The sequence below is a fragment of the Epinephelus fuscoguttatus genome, linkage group LG11 (assembly GCF_011397635.1).
Source record: "Epinephelus fuscoguttatus linkage group LG11, E.fuscoguttatus.final_Chr_v1".
In the NCBI taxonomy this organism is placed as follows: Eukaryota; Metazoa; Chordata; class Actinopteri; order Perciformes; family Serranidae; genus Epinephelus; species Epinephelus fuscoguttatus.
The window spans coordinates 13,573,306-13,589,362 of NC_064762.1; the positions used below are offsets into that span (position 1 = coordinate 13,573,306).

General features: G+C 40.9%; 1 protein-coding gene across 4 annotated transcripts in view; it reads left to right on the forward strand.

Annotated features, from left to right (window-relative positions):
* Positions 1 to 16,057, forward strand: part of eya4 (EYA transcriptional coactivator and phosphatase 4) — a 79,465-nt gene that overhangs the window by 37,422 nt on the left and 25,986 nt on the right. For 3 of the 4 annotated variants that reach the window (XM_049589153.1, XM_049589152.1, XM_049589155.1), the window contains 8 exons: positions 1,047 to 1,096; positions 4,793 to 4,914; positions 10,304 to 10,387; positions 12,144 to 12,221; positions 12,908 to 12,974; positions 13,102 to 13,244; positions 15,157 to 15,300; positions 15,517 to 15,599. In XM_049589153.1, the coding sequence (XP_049445110.1) occupies positions 1,047 to 1,096; positions 4,793 to 4,914; positions 10,304 to 10,387; positions 12,144 to 12,221; positions 12,908 to 12,974; positions 13,102 to 13,244; positions 15,157 to 15,300; positions 15,517 to 15,599 (771 nt within the window). The remainder of the gene's footprint in view (positions 1 to 1,046; positions 1,097 to 4,792; positions 4,915 to 10,303; positions 10,388 to 12,143; positions 12,222 to 12,907; positions 12,975 to 13,101; positions 13,245 to 15,156; positions 15,301 to 15,516; positions 15,600 to 16,057) is intronic. The other variant, XM_049589154.1, reaches the window with a different exon arrangement.

A 16,057-nucleotide genomic window follows, 5' to 3' on the forward strand; every position in this document is an offset into this window, starting at 1 on the left:
GCCATAGCTCTTCTGTTGTTTTAACTGCATTCTTTTATAATGCAGGACGAGGCTGTTTAATAGAGTGATTTATATATATGTATATATATATATATATATATATATATATACTTTATTAATCCCCATTAACACACGGGTCTGAAAGACACACACATGCACAAGCAGGACCTATACATGCACAAAGTGAAGGCTCTGTGAATATAGCTCGTCTTGTCTTCTTAGCTTGTGAGATTTTTTTTTTTTTTACTTTTTTTATTTTTATTTAGTTTTCCCTGCAAAAATAATTGAAATACGGAGATATAGGCCTGAGATATATATATTTTTTAGGTTTTCCAACACCCAAAGAGGGGCTCACGGCCCCCTGCGAAGCTCTGGCAACCCCTAATGGGGGTTGGGACCCCCAGGTTGGGGCACCAGTTTATAAGAGGATTCAGAAAGTCAGATGCACTTTGCTGCAATTTTCTGTTTACTCTGAGGTAATTTAACATCAAATTTGAGCAGGGGCGTCGCGCCAAATTCAATTCCATGTCTCTCTCATGGACCTATATTGAATTTTTCTATTGTTTTCTCTTTTTTTTTTTTGCTAACAACAAATATTAATAGCATCGTAATAATGATGAAGCTGCAGGGGGAGTAAAGTTTTGTGTCTTTTGGGGTGAGATTATTTTTTATGCAAAGTTAAGTCTCTCAACTGATTCATTTGAACAATTTTAATTCAATTATGGCACTAAAGACTTCGAAATAAAAAAAAGTTTGCAAACATAACCAAACTTTTCATTTCAGCTTTTCATTGGCCCTCCCTCCCACTTTGTTACCTGGGCAATCAGTCCCTCTTTCCCCCCAAACTACAACTCCCCTCGTTTTCATTTCATTTCTCCTTCAAGTGCAGAGGGCGGGACCTTATTCATTTATTACTCACAACAGTTCCTGATACTGATATAAATCATAAACACAAGTTTACAAGGCTGGATTTTGACGCACTAAACACTAATGTACAGTAAAGTGTGTGTTTGGTTAACACTTCCTCTGCTCTGGTTTCTCTGCAGGTGAAGAAATCACACAGTGAATCTCATGTTCCAGACCCTCCGGACGCCAGGTACGCTCACATGTGTCTGTTTGTGTAATATGACAAACAGCGTTAGAGTTTTCAGAACTGTGTGTGTGTGTGTGTCCTAGTTCTCTTGTCATGGTGCAGCGAGGTGAGGTTACACTGCAGTTGTGAGGTGTGATGAGTTCATCGACACTTTCCCAAGACCTCAGAGCCTGACTCACACTCAGGCAGAGGGAAAGATGCAGTGATCCAGTCGAAGGACAAGTGAGGGGAGCACGCTGCAGGCTACACGGTCATTAATTTCCAGCTGGTAGTTAATAAACTTGACAGTAAAATAATTAATTGAAAAGAAAAAATGTCTCCAGCTGCTGAAGTGAGAGGATTTGCTGCTTTTCTTTGTTACATATGGTTATAAACTAAATGTCTTTGGCTTTTGGATGCTGTGATGATTATTTTTTCATTATTAATTTTATTTAGATATCTATATATTTTACGTTGTATGCAGTAAAAGATGAATAAATTGATTAAAAAAAAAATAGCAGATAAATAGTGGTGCCTAAAAGTGTTCATTTCACACAACACACCGCACTGCAGAGGAAAAGGTTTGGTTTCAGTTGCTGCTTTTCTTGGTCATATATGATTGTAAACTGTAACTATCTTTAAGTTTTGGACTTTTGGTCCAAAGGGAAAACAAGATACATAAAAGGTAATGTCAGTATTTTTCATCCTGGAGCCTATTTTCCATGTTCTTGTGTCTAAGTGACAAATGGGAGAAACAGTTTCTGAATGTGGTCCATTTACTGAGCGAGAGCCTGCAAGTAATGTCAATGGGCAATTACGCTCCGTCAATTAACATCCAACAGAAGTGCTTGTTTTTGTCACTGACAGGCTCAGATTATTACGGTCTGACAACATCATGGAAAGGATCTCAACAGAGAAAGACCTTTGCATGATAGTTTAAGGCACTTCTTTTAACCAGAAACAGGCTGCAAATCTCTATCGCCAAACCCACCAGACTCAGTTTAAATAAACAGTCATTTTATCATAGTGAGATACACTTCATTCAAAGTCAACAGAAACAAAACAAAACTCACGAAAGCCATCTTGGCTTGTCTGTCCACTGTTCCAACAATCATCAACTCTGGTTTGGTTGAAATAAACCCTTGAACTCACCCAGTAAGATGTGAAAATATGCTGACTCTATACACGCTAAAATGACTATTTATTTAAATGGAGTCTGGTGAGTTTGGAAAAGGCGATTTCAGGGCTGTTTCTGTTTAAACGAAAAGGATATTGTTCTTTAACCCAAAGGTATATCTCTGTAGGGATCCTTTCTATAATGTTGTCAGACAAAACAAACAATTCGAGCCAGTGAATTGCATGTAAAGTCAATGTCAAGATGCAATTAGGCGCGATGGATGCAACGCAAATGACGCGAGTATCGTAGCGCAATTTCGTGTCATATGCTTATTTGCGAGATTTACAAAATCTAAACTTCAGTGACTGATTTGCACCGCAATAGCCAATAAGCATTGAGATCCTCTGGGGATATGTGACGCCAAGGACATACCAGCGGAAGTTCATTAATCAAGTCAGCTATTTCACGTGCGTATGACTTGAGTTATTCGCACGTATGAAGCAAATCAACACAAAATATTCTAGCATTCAAACTCACACAAGTAACGCGACACAAAAATTTGAAATGCCTTTGTTGTAAACACAACATTAGAATATCAATCTGAGCCTGTCAGTGGCAAGAACAAAAACTTTAAGTGGACGTAAACTGACGGTGCACAAATGCCCCGAGTGGTTACACTGCAGCCTGTTTCAGTGATGCTAGCTGCAGCCGTCTCACGTAATAGTGAACCAATTTGAAAACTTATAATATAATACAAATAATATAATATAATACATATAGACACAAAAACATGGGAAAATAGGGGCCAGTTTGAAAAATACCGAAGTTACCCTTTAAAGTCATCACCTTGGGGTCTGAGAAACTGAAATGCCGTTTTTCTCCACTATTATTTCTATCAATATAGATGTATATTTTGTTCCGTTTTGTGCAGTAAAAGATTAACCAGTTGATTAAAAAAATAATAGCTTTTAAATCTATAGTGAAAATAATAGCGCCTAAAATCTAATTCACACACAACACTGTGCATTGCATTAAGATATTTTTTTACTGACCAGACATAATGCGAAAACCAGGAAAGAGTTTATGAAACACCAACTCCTGCCATCGCCTCCCGAGAGGAGTGAAACAGAGAGCGAAGAAAAAAAAAGAAAAGGACAAGGAGGGGAGACAGAATCATTTCCTGCTGTTGAGAGACAAAAGAAAAGGATGGATGAAGAGTGTTGAAACACACGAGAGAGAAAAAAACATAATCTGTGAAAGCTCTTAGCTGTTATTGTATGGCCGAGATATTTTTAGGCTTTTGTTGGAAGTTAAGGCTCGGCCATAGGAAAGTAAAATAGTGATCAGAGTTTGCAGATCAAAATGTGCAGGAGAGTAAAATGACTGTTTAGGTGTAAATAGAAACAAAGAGTTGTTTATCTTTCACACGTTTTCTCTTTTTTGCCCTGTAGCCACGTTTTCCTCCTCCGCTGAAAGCTATATGTTTATACCTGTCAGTCTGACAGTGGGTTGCAGTCATGTGTGGCGATGCTATCTGCCCGTAGCATTGCGATGGCCAGCTTCCAGACCACGACACAGATGTACTGCACACACACACACACACACACACACACACACATACACACACACACGTACAGAGAGTTTGAGAACGGCAGCCCGCATTTGTTTAATTCTCCCTCCATCTCTGTCACGTCTCGCTTTGATGTCTCGCACAAGAGCACAAGTGTGACCGACCTGCGGGCGGCATGAGTCAGGGCACACACACACACATACACACACGTTCATATGAGGTACTGTCCATACACACACTGACTCAACATGAAACTATGTCCAGCACCAAAGGACATGTCAGAGTGTGGGTTTGTGGCGACAGTGATGAAGAGTCATGAGCGAGTGTTTAATGTTGCTTTTCTTACAGTGTCCATGCATGAAAGTTTATTAAAAACACTTACACCTCTCACTGGGGGTTACGAACCGCGGGGTGAGCGGTTGTCGCCGTGGTAACAACTCATCGGGATCCAAATAAACACTGATATATGAAAGGCAGACTTCTCCTCTGCCGTAAATGTGAATCTTCATTCTCGTCATGTCTCTATTTACTTCCACTTACCCCGCGCACACACACACTCTCACTTTGCCGTTACCACCTTGTGTGCTGGTTCGTCCCAGTCATGCATGTGGAACACATTGTAAAACTAAAGCATGCTGGCAGGCTGTGGGTTTGTATTGGAGCCCAGAAGTGCACAAACACACACACACACACACACACACACACACACACACACACACACACACACGCATACACACTCTATAAAAGAGCCAGCAGGCCCGCAGACAATGTCTAGCGCCTCTGAACACATGCTCGTGTAAGCTAACTGGTACGGAGAAGCATGAAGTTTATGACTTGAATGTGTGTGTGCGGTTCCTGTGTGGATATGCAGTATGTCACTGAATGTGTTCGGTGAGATCTCAACGTAATATATAGAGGTGGGAGATTCCCAGCTGTGAGAGCATATTGCTGTTGATCTGTTATTCATTCAAAAATCGCAGTTCATCTTTATTTCCCCCCCCCCCACTCTCTCTCTCTCTCTCCCTCCCTGTAGGTCTATGGAAATGCAGGACCTAGCCAGTCCTCATAACCGTGTGGGAGGTGGAGATTCGACGGGCTCCAAGCTGGACAAGAACAACCTTGGCAGCCCCTCCATCACCACCAATGGAACAGGAGGTGAGATGGCAGAATGTGTTGGGTGCTGCAGTAATGAATGAACAGTTGTGTCTTTGATACAGAGGTTAGTTTTAGTTTTTAAAATATGGTTTTTCCCTTCATTTTTCCTCTTTTTTCCTTCTTGAAGCCAATTCTGTTATCAGTTTGTGTTCAGTCATTGATAAGACTTGTAAACATTAGGAAGACAAAATGTACTGTTCATATACCTAATGACACTTACGCAAAATTTTGGGAAATACACTTATTGCCAGGAGTTAGATGAGAAGACTGATACCACTTTCATGTCTGTATAATTAATGTGAAGCTCCCACCAGTAGCCAATTAGGTTAGCTTAGCACAAAGACAGCTAGCTTGGCTCTGTCGAAAGGTAAAAAGACTCATGTAAAAAGTGTTTCCACTTTTGTACGGATAAAACACATGTTAAAAGGGATACTTTGCTGATTTTCAACCAGCTCTCTGTCACTGCAGTGTGGGCAGTGTGTGTGCATGCTGCCAGCGACCAGAGCTCTCTCCTCATCTGCCAGCCAAAATCTGCCAGATGACGGGTTCTGGCTTGCTTTGGCATGTTTGGTCTGGCAGACATGTGGGCAAGCTTTAAAGGAAGCCTGTATAAGATTAAGGAGGATTCAGCGGAATCGCATTATCTGGGTGTGTTAGTCCGGCTTTGAGAAATTGGATTTGGTACAATTTCAGTCAGACTAACATTCTAACATGTATTTTTAAAGTCCGGTTTGAGTCAGACGAGCACAATAAATTGATTTTCTCTAATATCATGTTAACGTAAAGATGGAGGTAAATGTGGCAATCTCAGAGAACGAGGACCCACTCCCTATGTAGATATAAACGACTTATTCTAAGCAAATGAAAACACAGTGATTCTTGTTTTCAAAGAGACATCCTTATTATATTCCATTTCTGCCAATATATCCCTCTAAGTCCTACACACTGGACCTTTAAAAGATGCAGCTGGGTGAATTTTGTTGCCTCAGGGCAGAGTCAGGCTGTTTCCAGCTAAGCTAACCAGCAGCTGCCAGATAGGAAATATTAAATGATGGTAACAGAGGCTTAAAATAATAGTATTTTGAGTGAAAATATCAAACACAAGTCAAGAGAACAAATAGACCTTAATGTGTAAATGACTTTCTGACATACCAAAAAATCTACCCACATACGGTTGTTTTATAAAGCAAGGTGATGTAGCTACATATGATGCGTGGAAGGGGGTCTAAGTCCGTAAGTCTATCAATCTGACAGTTTTAGAAATAGCCTACTAGTGAACCACTAAACTACAAGACAGCATGACTGGAAGCCTGTTCATAATCTGCACGAAAATAGTTAAGGCCATAGGCTAGGCTAATTACCATAAACCTTCAATTAAAAGCCTAGTCCCAATTAAAGGCCCAGTCCTTTTACTAGCCTGGTGTGGCTACACATTTTGACAAATAAAGGCCTGTCTCAATTTGAGGCCTGGTCTGGTTGCCAAGCAGTATTTTTATAGAGGTTCTTTGGATGTATAAAAGTGAGTTGTTGGCTACCTCAATTGTTGATTACCCTGAAAGTTATTCATATTCCTTTAGTCCGTAAGGGTCCTCAGATCCAAAAAATCAAAAGGGTTTTTCATAAAAATTAATCCAGGTTGTGAGAATTGTTTTAACAGGATACAAGGGTGCTGTAACTCACTTTCGAACTGAGCAACAGTTTTGTGTGAAAGGAATTAAAGGCCTGTCCCAAATATAGGCCTGTTGATTTTAGTGATTTAAGCGAATAATAGCCTGAGCAGTTAATTGAAGTTTTATGGTAAATAAATAACCAGGCTTCCTAGTGCATTCAAAACAACGTGACTTGAACTTCGCCGCATACTTTAGTGAGAATTTTAAGCTCCAGAACAACAGCCAGGTTAGTGAGTCACGTTTATCATAGCCTGCACCAAGCATGATGGGCTGGAAAGAGGTCAGGTGAGAATAGATTTGCTATTCTGATCATGTCGGCAAAAGAATTAAAATGAGACGCAGCAGACTAAATCCAACTACTAATTGTAAGTGTCATGAAATGACCGAAATTATTATGCATTACGGCACTTTGGGGCATTATTAATCATACATTGTGCAGAGGGCAAAATAACGTAAACACACGATAATGATCTTACATCTGGAAACACTGCTGTAGCTTCACATTTTGCATAAACAGAGTGGTATCAATCTTCCCATCTAATTCTTGGCAAGAAAGCAAATACGCGTATTTCCCAAAATGTATAATTCCTTCGAGTGCTGTGTAGATCAATCTATCTTTTCAAGAATGGTACAAGAGTAAGTGTTGCCTTTAAAGTCAGGATATCAGAGTCACTGTGAAACCCAGCTGTTGTCTCAGAGTACACCTCGACATGCCATGCTCGCAATAATTGATGTAATTTTTTTAAACTAAATGAGAAAACACATAAAGTCTGAACACTTCTGCTGCACATGCTGTGCGATGTTTATCTGGGAAACATGCACTTGTGATCTTTTATGACATCTTGTAAATCACTTTGGGCAAAACCGATGAGTGTAATGTACTGTAATGAAATCTATTGCAAAGTCATCAGTCAGAGAGATTTTCAACATGCAGAGATAAGTACTTTTTGAGGAATTTATCGAGACGGAAGGAAACGCGCACATGCAAACACACACACACACACCGTGCTGGCGTGAGGACTTGAGCAAACCACTGGAGAATGTGTGTAAACACACGGTGAAGCACTTCTGCTCTCCTCCGCTAACCGCTTAGCGAAGTGTGTGTGTGTGTGTATGTGTGTGTTTGACTGTATACGTTTGAGTGCGAGCCCAAAATCCCCCTGGAAACTATTCACTCTACAAGAGCATTAAAGCATCACAGCTCTCTTAGATGTCAACACCAGTGAGCGCTCTCCTCTCTGTCCTCCCCCTTGTCTTTTTCTTCCTTTTCTTTTCCTCTGTCCGTCTGCGTTTCTCCTTCCCTCCTCTCATCTTCTGTCACCCTTGATCTCCTCCTCTCTCAGCGTCTGTCCTCTTCAATATTTTTTGACAGGGCAGTTTGATGTAATAGCACTGGATGTAAGTGCTTTTGTCGAGGGCGATCCTTTGATCTATTGCTGATTTAACAGGCGATGGAAACTAAAGCAATGGAAAAAGTGAGATACTGCATTTTGGTGGACTTGATGTGTCAACACACACACGGTCACAGATATAGCCGGAGTGGACTTAACAGCGCATTCAGACCATATTAGAGCACGTTAAATCATTTTTGATGAGCTCACGGTTAATGGTTTAAGCAGACAGAGCCGGGACTACACGCTCACAGCCAAAACAAACTACATACCCAACATTCCCCTCACCTGACATCAGCCAGAGCTAGGGCCCGCGGGCCATCTCCATAGCAACTCATTTGTCTTCATTAGGGCTTGTCCAATGGGTCGTATTGCTCCCAGAGGGGATTAATGAACTTGTCCTGAATTAAATGGAGTTCTCAGATGGTCACTGATGATGAGTTTTAATCATGTTCAGAAAGGGAAACAAGAAAAGTAACTTAATAAAACAGCATGGAGGATGTTAAGGCTGTTAACAGGTGTGCTTCTCTTTTAAGAATAGTTTGGAAAATATGTGTTATTGCTGTCGAGAGTTAGATGGAAAGACTTATTTCGCTCTCATATCTCTGTAAAAGCAGCTACAATCAGTATATTTATTGACACAATAGATCACATGACTACTTGTATGTAAAAGGTGTCCAACTCTGCAGTTCCCCTCACTCACATGAGCATTTTAGCACCTTTCAGCTCATTGTTTTTGTCTTTACGACCCATGACTTTGCTTTTTTTTTTGCTCCACTCTCATCAAAATAGTTTCCTGCCTCAGCAGGCAGCCGTTTACAGTGTAAAAGCTCCAAAATTCACTGTACACTAGAAGGTGACATGGGAGTGGATTTTTACTCCTGTCCCATCACAATCCCATGACAGAGTAAAAAACCAAAACTTTAACAGACTGTTCCATAGTGTGTGTCCCTCTTGAGTTGCCGTAGGGCAGGTGTGAAGAAAATAAATGGGCAGCGATTTCTGTTCGAGCAGTTACACTGTCCTCATCCCCGTTTATTTTCTTCACACCAAAACTCTCACACATGCATGAGCCCACTAAATCAACGTAATGTTGCCCCAAAACTTTCTATGCCCTACGGTAACTCAAGAGGGACACACAATATAGAACAGTCTGTTACAGAACTGTCCTGTCCCAAATTATGTTAAGAAAGAGATAGCGTTTATTCATTTTAGAACTGCGCATTTCTATAGATAAAAACTAACCTATTGTTGTTATGATTCCCGCTCCACTTGCTCCCGTTGACTTTTCTCCTGTCTTGTCCATTCATTCATTCATTCAATCATTCATTCATTTTCTGTAAATGTTTATCCTGTTAGAGGTCACGGGGAGGTGGGTGGGGGGGTGGGGGGGTTAGGGATGCACTTACCACTCTTTTCTTGCGCTCATGTTGTACGTAACTTTAAAATCTCCTCCTCCTCCTTTATTAACTCACCTATGTAATCAAATCCCTCCATTTTTAAAATGCAAGAGGACACAAAGTATCACAAAAATAGATACAGAACAAATGGCCTTCAGAATCTACGATGTACCAATCGGGATGATATATTGTAACCAAACAAGCTTCTGGTTACCATGGAGATGAGTGAAGCCTCTTGCCGAAGCATGAATTGAAAACGTTGCGTTACTTTTTAATTTCTGTTGAGCCACACTCATCAAAAGTGTCAAGCACCCTACTCAAATCAGACCCCAGCCAACATCTGTATCTGGGGCCCATTTGGGTAGTAAATGGGCTGAAAAATGGGCCCCCGATGGGACTGTTCATAGGCTCCATCTTGGCCCCATGACATTTGCCCATATGGGTGGGTTTACCCAAGTGGGCCCCAGATAAGATGCTCATTTTGAACCCATATCCACTATGTGTGGTAGCCCCATCATGACCCATGTGGGTAAATGTCATAGGGTCAATATGGAACATGTGGACAATCCAATATAGGGCCCATTTTTCAGCTTATTTACTACCTACAGGTGGCCCACATACAAATGTTGGCTTGGGCTTAACTGTTTCCCTCTCCTTTCATTTTTATGCTAAGCTAAGCTAGCAGTTTCCTGGCTCCACCTTCATATTTAGCATACAGACATGAGAGTGGTACTTACGTATAACTCCTGGCAAGAAAGCAAATAAGCCTATCCCCCAAAATGTCAAACTATTTCTTTCAAAATACCTTTTACAATACAAATGTCTGCTTTTTAAGATCAGCACCATGTCCCATATACCTGAGACTATAGCATCTGGTTCTCAGTGTGTCGTCGTATCCTCACCACCTTCCCACCTTGCACCCCTTTAGGTGAAAACATGACAGTTCTAAACACGGCAGATTGGCTGTTGGGCTGCAGCAGCCCGCCCCCTGCCCCGGGCTCCAAGGACTATGGTACAGAGGTGCATGTGTGTGAACTCAAGGCCAGAAATTATACAGTGTGACCTTAAATGCAAAAGGAATGGGTTTCTATAGTTTAGGCTGGTCCTAGGTCTGATGTGTTTTTGTGCCAGAGTTGCAATGACTTTATTTTGCTGTGCAGTGTTCCCTGATCCCTGCTCTTTGGATCCCATTGGATTTATCACAGTGTGTGTGGAGTTGCTTTACAGTTGCAGGGTTCCCACCAGTCAACACATTTATGAGAACCTCAGGACTTTGATGAATGTGTTGGGGAAGTAAGTTATTATCAGGAGATCTTGCTGAAGGATCATTGCATGAGTACATTTTTAAAACTGATTCCAGTGAGTAGGATTTAGGGAGATATAATGGCAGAAATGGAATGTATAATCACCTGAAAATAAGGATCGTTGTGTTTTTGTTACCTTAGAATGTAAGTAAGAACGTTTATATCTACATAGGAAGCTATGAGAGATCACCATATTCACCTCCATGTTTCTACAGTAGCCCAGAACAGACAAACTAAACCTGGCTCTAGATAAGGCCAAGTGAAACTGCTTTATTCAGTGTTTTTACCAGTTAAAATGACTTAGTCCATTTGTTTTAGAGAGGAGAAGACCTCTGTGGATAATTCAGCTCCCAGTAAAAACCTCCTGAACAGTGAACACTGAAGGAATTCTTACCGCGAGAGGTTTCAGCTTGTTGAAATCTGCAATCCTCACCACCCGATGCCACTAAATCCTTGCCTACATGTCGCCAGACAAAACACGCCAGAACAAGTCAGAATGTGTCATCTGGCAGATTTTGGCTGGTGGACGGGCAGGGAGCTCCAGTAGCTGGCAGCATGGGGAGGGCACCTTAACACCATTCATTTGCACACACTGACATATCTACACAGGACGCAGATCTTGATCAAAGGAGATAGCCATGCTGCATCGCCATGTTTCTACAGAAGTCCAGATTGAGCAACAACAACCACTTTTGGATGGGGCCAATCCCGATTTCGCGGTTTGGCATCGGCCACTATAGTTAGCCGCCCCTTCAGAATGAGAGCGTTGTAAAAGCACTGATTTTTCTGACTGGTTTAAGTCACCTGGTCTGTTTATTTCAAAGAGGAAGAGACCTCTGCAGATAATTTGGCTCCCAGTAAACATCTCCTGAATGTCTGGATCTTAACTTATCAGAGACAAAGGTGAGCTCACATTAGCAGGTGCTGGGCTAGCGTTCATCCAGCATACCAAACAGCATCGGAGAAGAACTGATTTGTAACCTGAAACTGCTTTATCTGTGTTCTACCGGTTTGAATCATTGGATGCATTTGCTTTGGAAAGGAAGAGACCTCTGCGGAAAATTCGGCTCCTGATAAAAACAATGAACAATGAAGGAATTCTAACCTGGAGAAGTTTCAGCTGGTTGCAATCTGCAATGCTCACCACTAGATGTCACTAAATCCCCTTAAATTTTACACACTGTTCCTTTAATCAATGCCAAAAAAGAAGGAATGACCTAGAATCAAATTTCTAGCTCATGGCTGTGTTTGGATTGGTTATAAAAAGCTGTGGAAATTTACATCAATTATAGTGGGAACCCTGCACACAGCATTTGCTCCCGTACTGGAACTGCATGGTAGCTTCTTTGTGTGTGTGTGTGTGTGTGTGTGTGTGTGTGTGTGTGTATGTGTGTGTGTGTGTGTGTTTGATGGTACTTCCTTTTTGGCCTCCCCTAACACACATCTTCTCCCTCCTTCCTTAAGTGAAAACAGAGCCTATGAACAACAGCGATACAGTCACTACGACAGGCGACACAGCACTGGACACATACGCAGGCTCAGGTAACACACATACACATCTTCCCCACATAAATACACTCATGCACTATTTTCTCATCTGGAGGAAAAAACAAATTTGCATGTCTTTGTAGTCGGCTCCATGTCACTCTGTTTTCTCAGACACACATACAAACACAATCATCCATTTCAGCTCAGCAGTAGGCCTGCTGAAAGCTTTAATCCCATGAAGTATTGCCTGTCCTTGGATGTCGTCATCAAAGGCTGGCAGAGGGATGAGAGAGCGCGAGAGACATTTTTACACTTGTCTTTTTTTTAGACACGCACACGACCCCGTGCTCCTTCACGCTGCAAAACACACACACACACACACACACACACAGACATACGCTGAGACAAAAAACCATTAGGCAACACACAGCGAGGGTTTAGGAGCAGCGGGGAGTTTGTCAGTGTTGAGCTCTGACATCTCAATGACCACAAACAGACATTGTGTTTTACTCTGAGGCCCGCTGTAAGGGTTTCGCCGCTCTCTGAAGGGGGAGAACTTGGCTCGACTCCACTCAAAATGCTTCAAATTATGTTTACTGGAACAGCATTTCAACTCAAACAAGCCAGAGGCCTTGAATTGTGCTGCTCAGGAGTGGTTTTGTTGAATGTGAAAGGAAACAGAAGATTTGAGTTGACACCATCCATAACCTCGTTGTTTTTGATTATTGTGCTGTTTTTAGTAATCACCAGCAGCGGGTACAGCCCTCGTTCAGCCCACCAGTACTCCCCTCCCCTCTACCCATCAAAGTAAGTCGAGCTTTTTACACAACAGACGCTGCTTTCTAAGAATTCTTATCAACATACCGAATGCTATACTTCATCCTTGTTGTTTTATACTGTCATCATGTGTCTTTTATCTCCTCTTCTCTCCCAGGCCCTACCCGCACATTCTCTCCACACCAGCAGCCCCTCCCATGCCGACGTACGCCGGGCAACCCCAGTTCAGCAGCATGCAGCAGTCAACCGTCTACACTGCGTACTCCCAGACAGGACAGGCATACGGACTGTCCACCTATGGTATCAATGAACACACATTTATAAAGACACGCAGTACCTACACCAACTAACACATCTAAGAAGCACATTTATTTTATAATTAACTTTACAAAATAAGAATGAAAAGTGTCCAGTGCACTTAAAAAGATTTACTGAAGTTAAACTACAGGTCATGTGTCAAAAACAAACAAACAAAAAAAACACATTAAAGGAAAACTTCACACCCCAAATGTTTATATGTAGATCAATTACTCGCCCTGTGTTACTTTGAATTTGTGAAGAAAGCTTTGTTTTTCTCACATGCCTCCATGGTGAACAAAGAATCCAAAAACAAAAAAGTTCTTGTTGAATGGAAGTCATAGGGGTCCAGGGAAAGTGAAACTTGTCTATGCTCCCTTCAAAGCCAGACTCCGTTGAGAAAAACAGTAATTTTACCTTGCTGAACACAGGAGCTGCTGGTCTACCGGTCAGTTAGTTTATTTGTGTTATTGTGTGACTTTGGCGAATCTGATCATTTGAAAACACCAAATTCACATAATAACACAAACTTACCAACTGATTGAGACAGCTGTAGATCAGCAGCTCCCATGTGTAGGGAGGTAAAATTACTACTTTTGTCAGTGGAGCCTGGCTTTGAAGAGAGACTAGATGCATTTTTTTTTAAATGTTTATACGACTGGATGATTGAAATTTAGATTATACTACACGTGTTACGTGAGAGTTTGTAAACTGATTTTCTGATTTAGTTTGCTGTTGTTAAAGGTGGACCCCTATGACTTCAATTCATACCGTATTTTCTCAATTTTTTGGGTTCTTAGTTCACCATAGGAATGAGAGATAAACAGCGATTTCTTCACAAATGTAATCTAACACAAGGTGAGTAACTGATAAACAAATGGTCATTTGGGGATGAAGTATTCCTTTAAAAATGTACTCAGTGGGAACCTTATTGGGATACTTTTATAGAGGGAAACATTGTTGGAAGTTTTCTGAATGATTATAAAAGGACAAAACCACAAAATTCAAGTTCTTATTCATTTATTTTTTCTGTTTAACCAGAAAAACCTTTTGAGATTAAAAATCTCTTTTTCAAGAATGTCCGGGCCAAGACAGGCAGCAACAGAAGTCACAGACAGACAACACAGTACAAAAATAAAGAATAAAAATGTAAAGCTCTAAAACAAGAAATATAAAACACAAAATAAGATTGCTACAAAGAAAAGCCCAAAAATATGTTAATATATACTAGAAGTGAACCATAAAAATGCAAAAAAAAAAAAAGGCAATTAAACATGATTACAAAGACCAGCTGACATTGACATAAAGACAACGGTGCACAAAAATCCTTAGACATGTTTCGTGAAGTTATTACAGGAAACAGAAGTGCAAAAACACAGATTAAAATTTACTTTTCTCGTTTTGTTTTGTTTTTTTCTTCTAATTGAGTGTTGTGACTTGACCACATGAATAGCAAGCCAACAAAAATTGACTTCAAAAATATGTCAAAAAACACACACACACAAAAATTATACTCAGTGAGAAATTCAATATTCCTACCCCTACAAGCATGACATAGTGAGATCTTTGGAAGCCAAATCAAACATAAAAAAACCTAACATAACTAGAGCTCAGTGCAAGTAAATTATTTAAAAAATGATGATGGCTTGTGCAATAATGTGAATGAAACTGTCCAGTCTGTGTACTATATTTTTGCTTTTTCAAATGTGTACTTTTTTATTATATCTTGATTTTTGTTTATCTTCTTTTTCTTTGCACTCTCCCCGCTGTGGGACAAATAAAGGATTATCTTTTTTATCTTAAAATATGTTGTTTCAAGACAATAAATTCTGTTAATCTTCCTCTTTTTTCAGTGCAGTTTCCTGATACTGTAACGTATGCAAACACTGTATGATCTTTTTATTTCTTGTCACAGACCTCGGTGTGATGCTGCCGGGCATTAAGACAGAGACCGGCCTGGCTCAGAGTCAGTCTCCTCTGCAGACAGGCCTCAGTTACAGCCCTGGCTTCACCACGCCTCAGCCCGGACAGACTGCGTACTCACCCTATCAGATGCCAGGTCAGTTGGAAACATATACTATCAAACACCTCGGTATTTGATGACTCACTGGTCACTCCCACCTCAATTTAATAATCTTTTCCTATTAAGAAAATGAAGGAAATATCTTCGGTATTTTACATTCTTGCTGAAATTATCTTAACCTTTCAATGCTATGACTTTGCTCACACTTTAAGTGTATTCTGTCTCCATTTTTCCTCTTCTTTTTGTCCCAAGGTTCCAGTTTCACTCCTTCCTCAGGCCTCTACGCCACCAACAACTCAGTGTCCAACCCCGCCAACTACACTGCCACACAGCAGGTACCTCAGTGTCCTAATACCAAGTGTGTGCGTGGACATTTGTCCTTTAGTTTAAACCTGAACCGCTGGTACAGTCCAGCTGAAAGTTAGCTTAAATAACACACATTTTCCCAGGCTCAATAAGAAAGCCCATTTCCCACAGGAGTTCTTGCCAGAGCAGATCAGCCATGCAACATGTTTGGTCTGAATAGTCAAGTGAATGTCGTTTTCCTCATTATGCGCTTGGCTAAAACTGAAGATGAGGATTCTGTATGGCGCAGTTGCGATTGTATTTGAGAGCAGAAGTGGTTTCACAGTCACGCTCCCACGCAACTTTTCCTCGTTCGAGAAATAAAACCTAATTACACTGTGACCTCGCAACGGGGACAAACGTAGGAGAGAAACAGACAATTAGTCTTTGTGAAAGAGTGTTTTGTTCTGGATATTTCTCTGTGTCCATATGATGAATTGCATTGTGG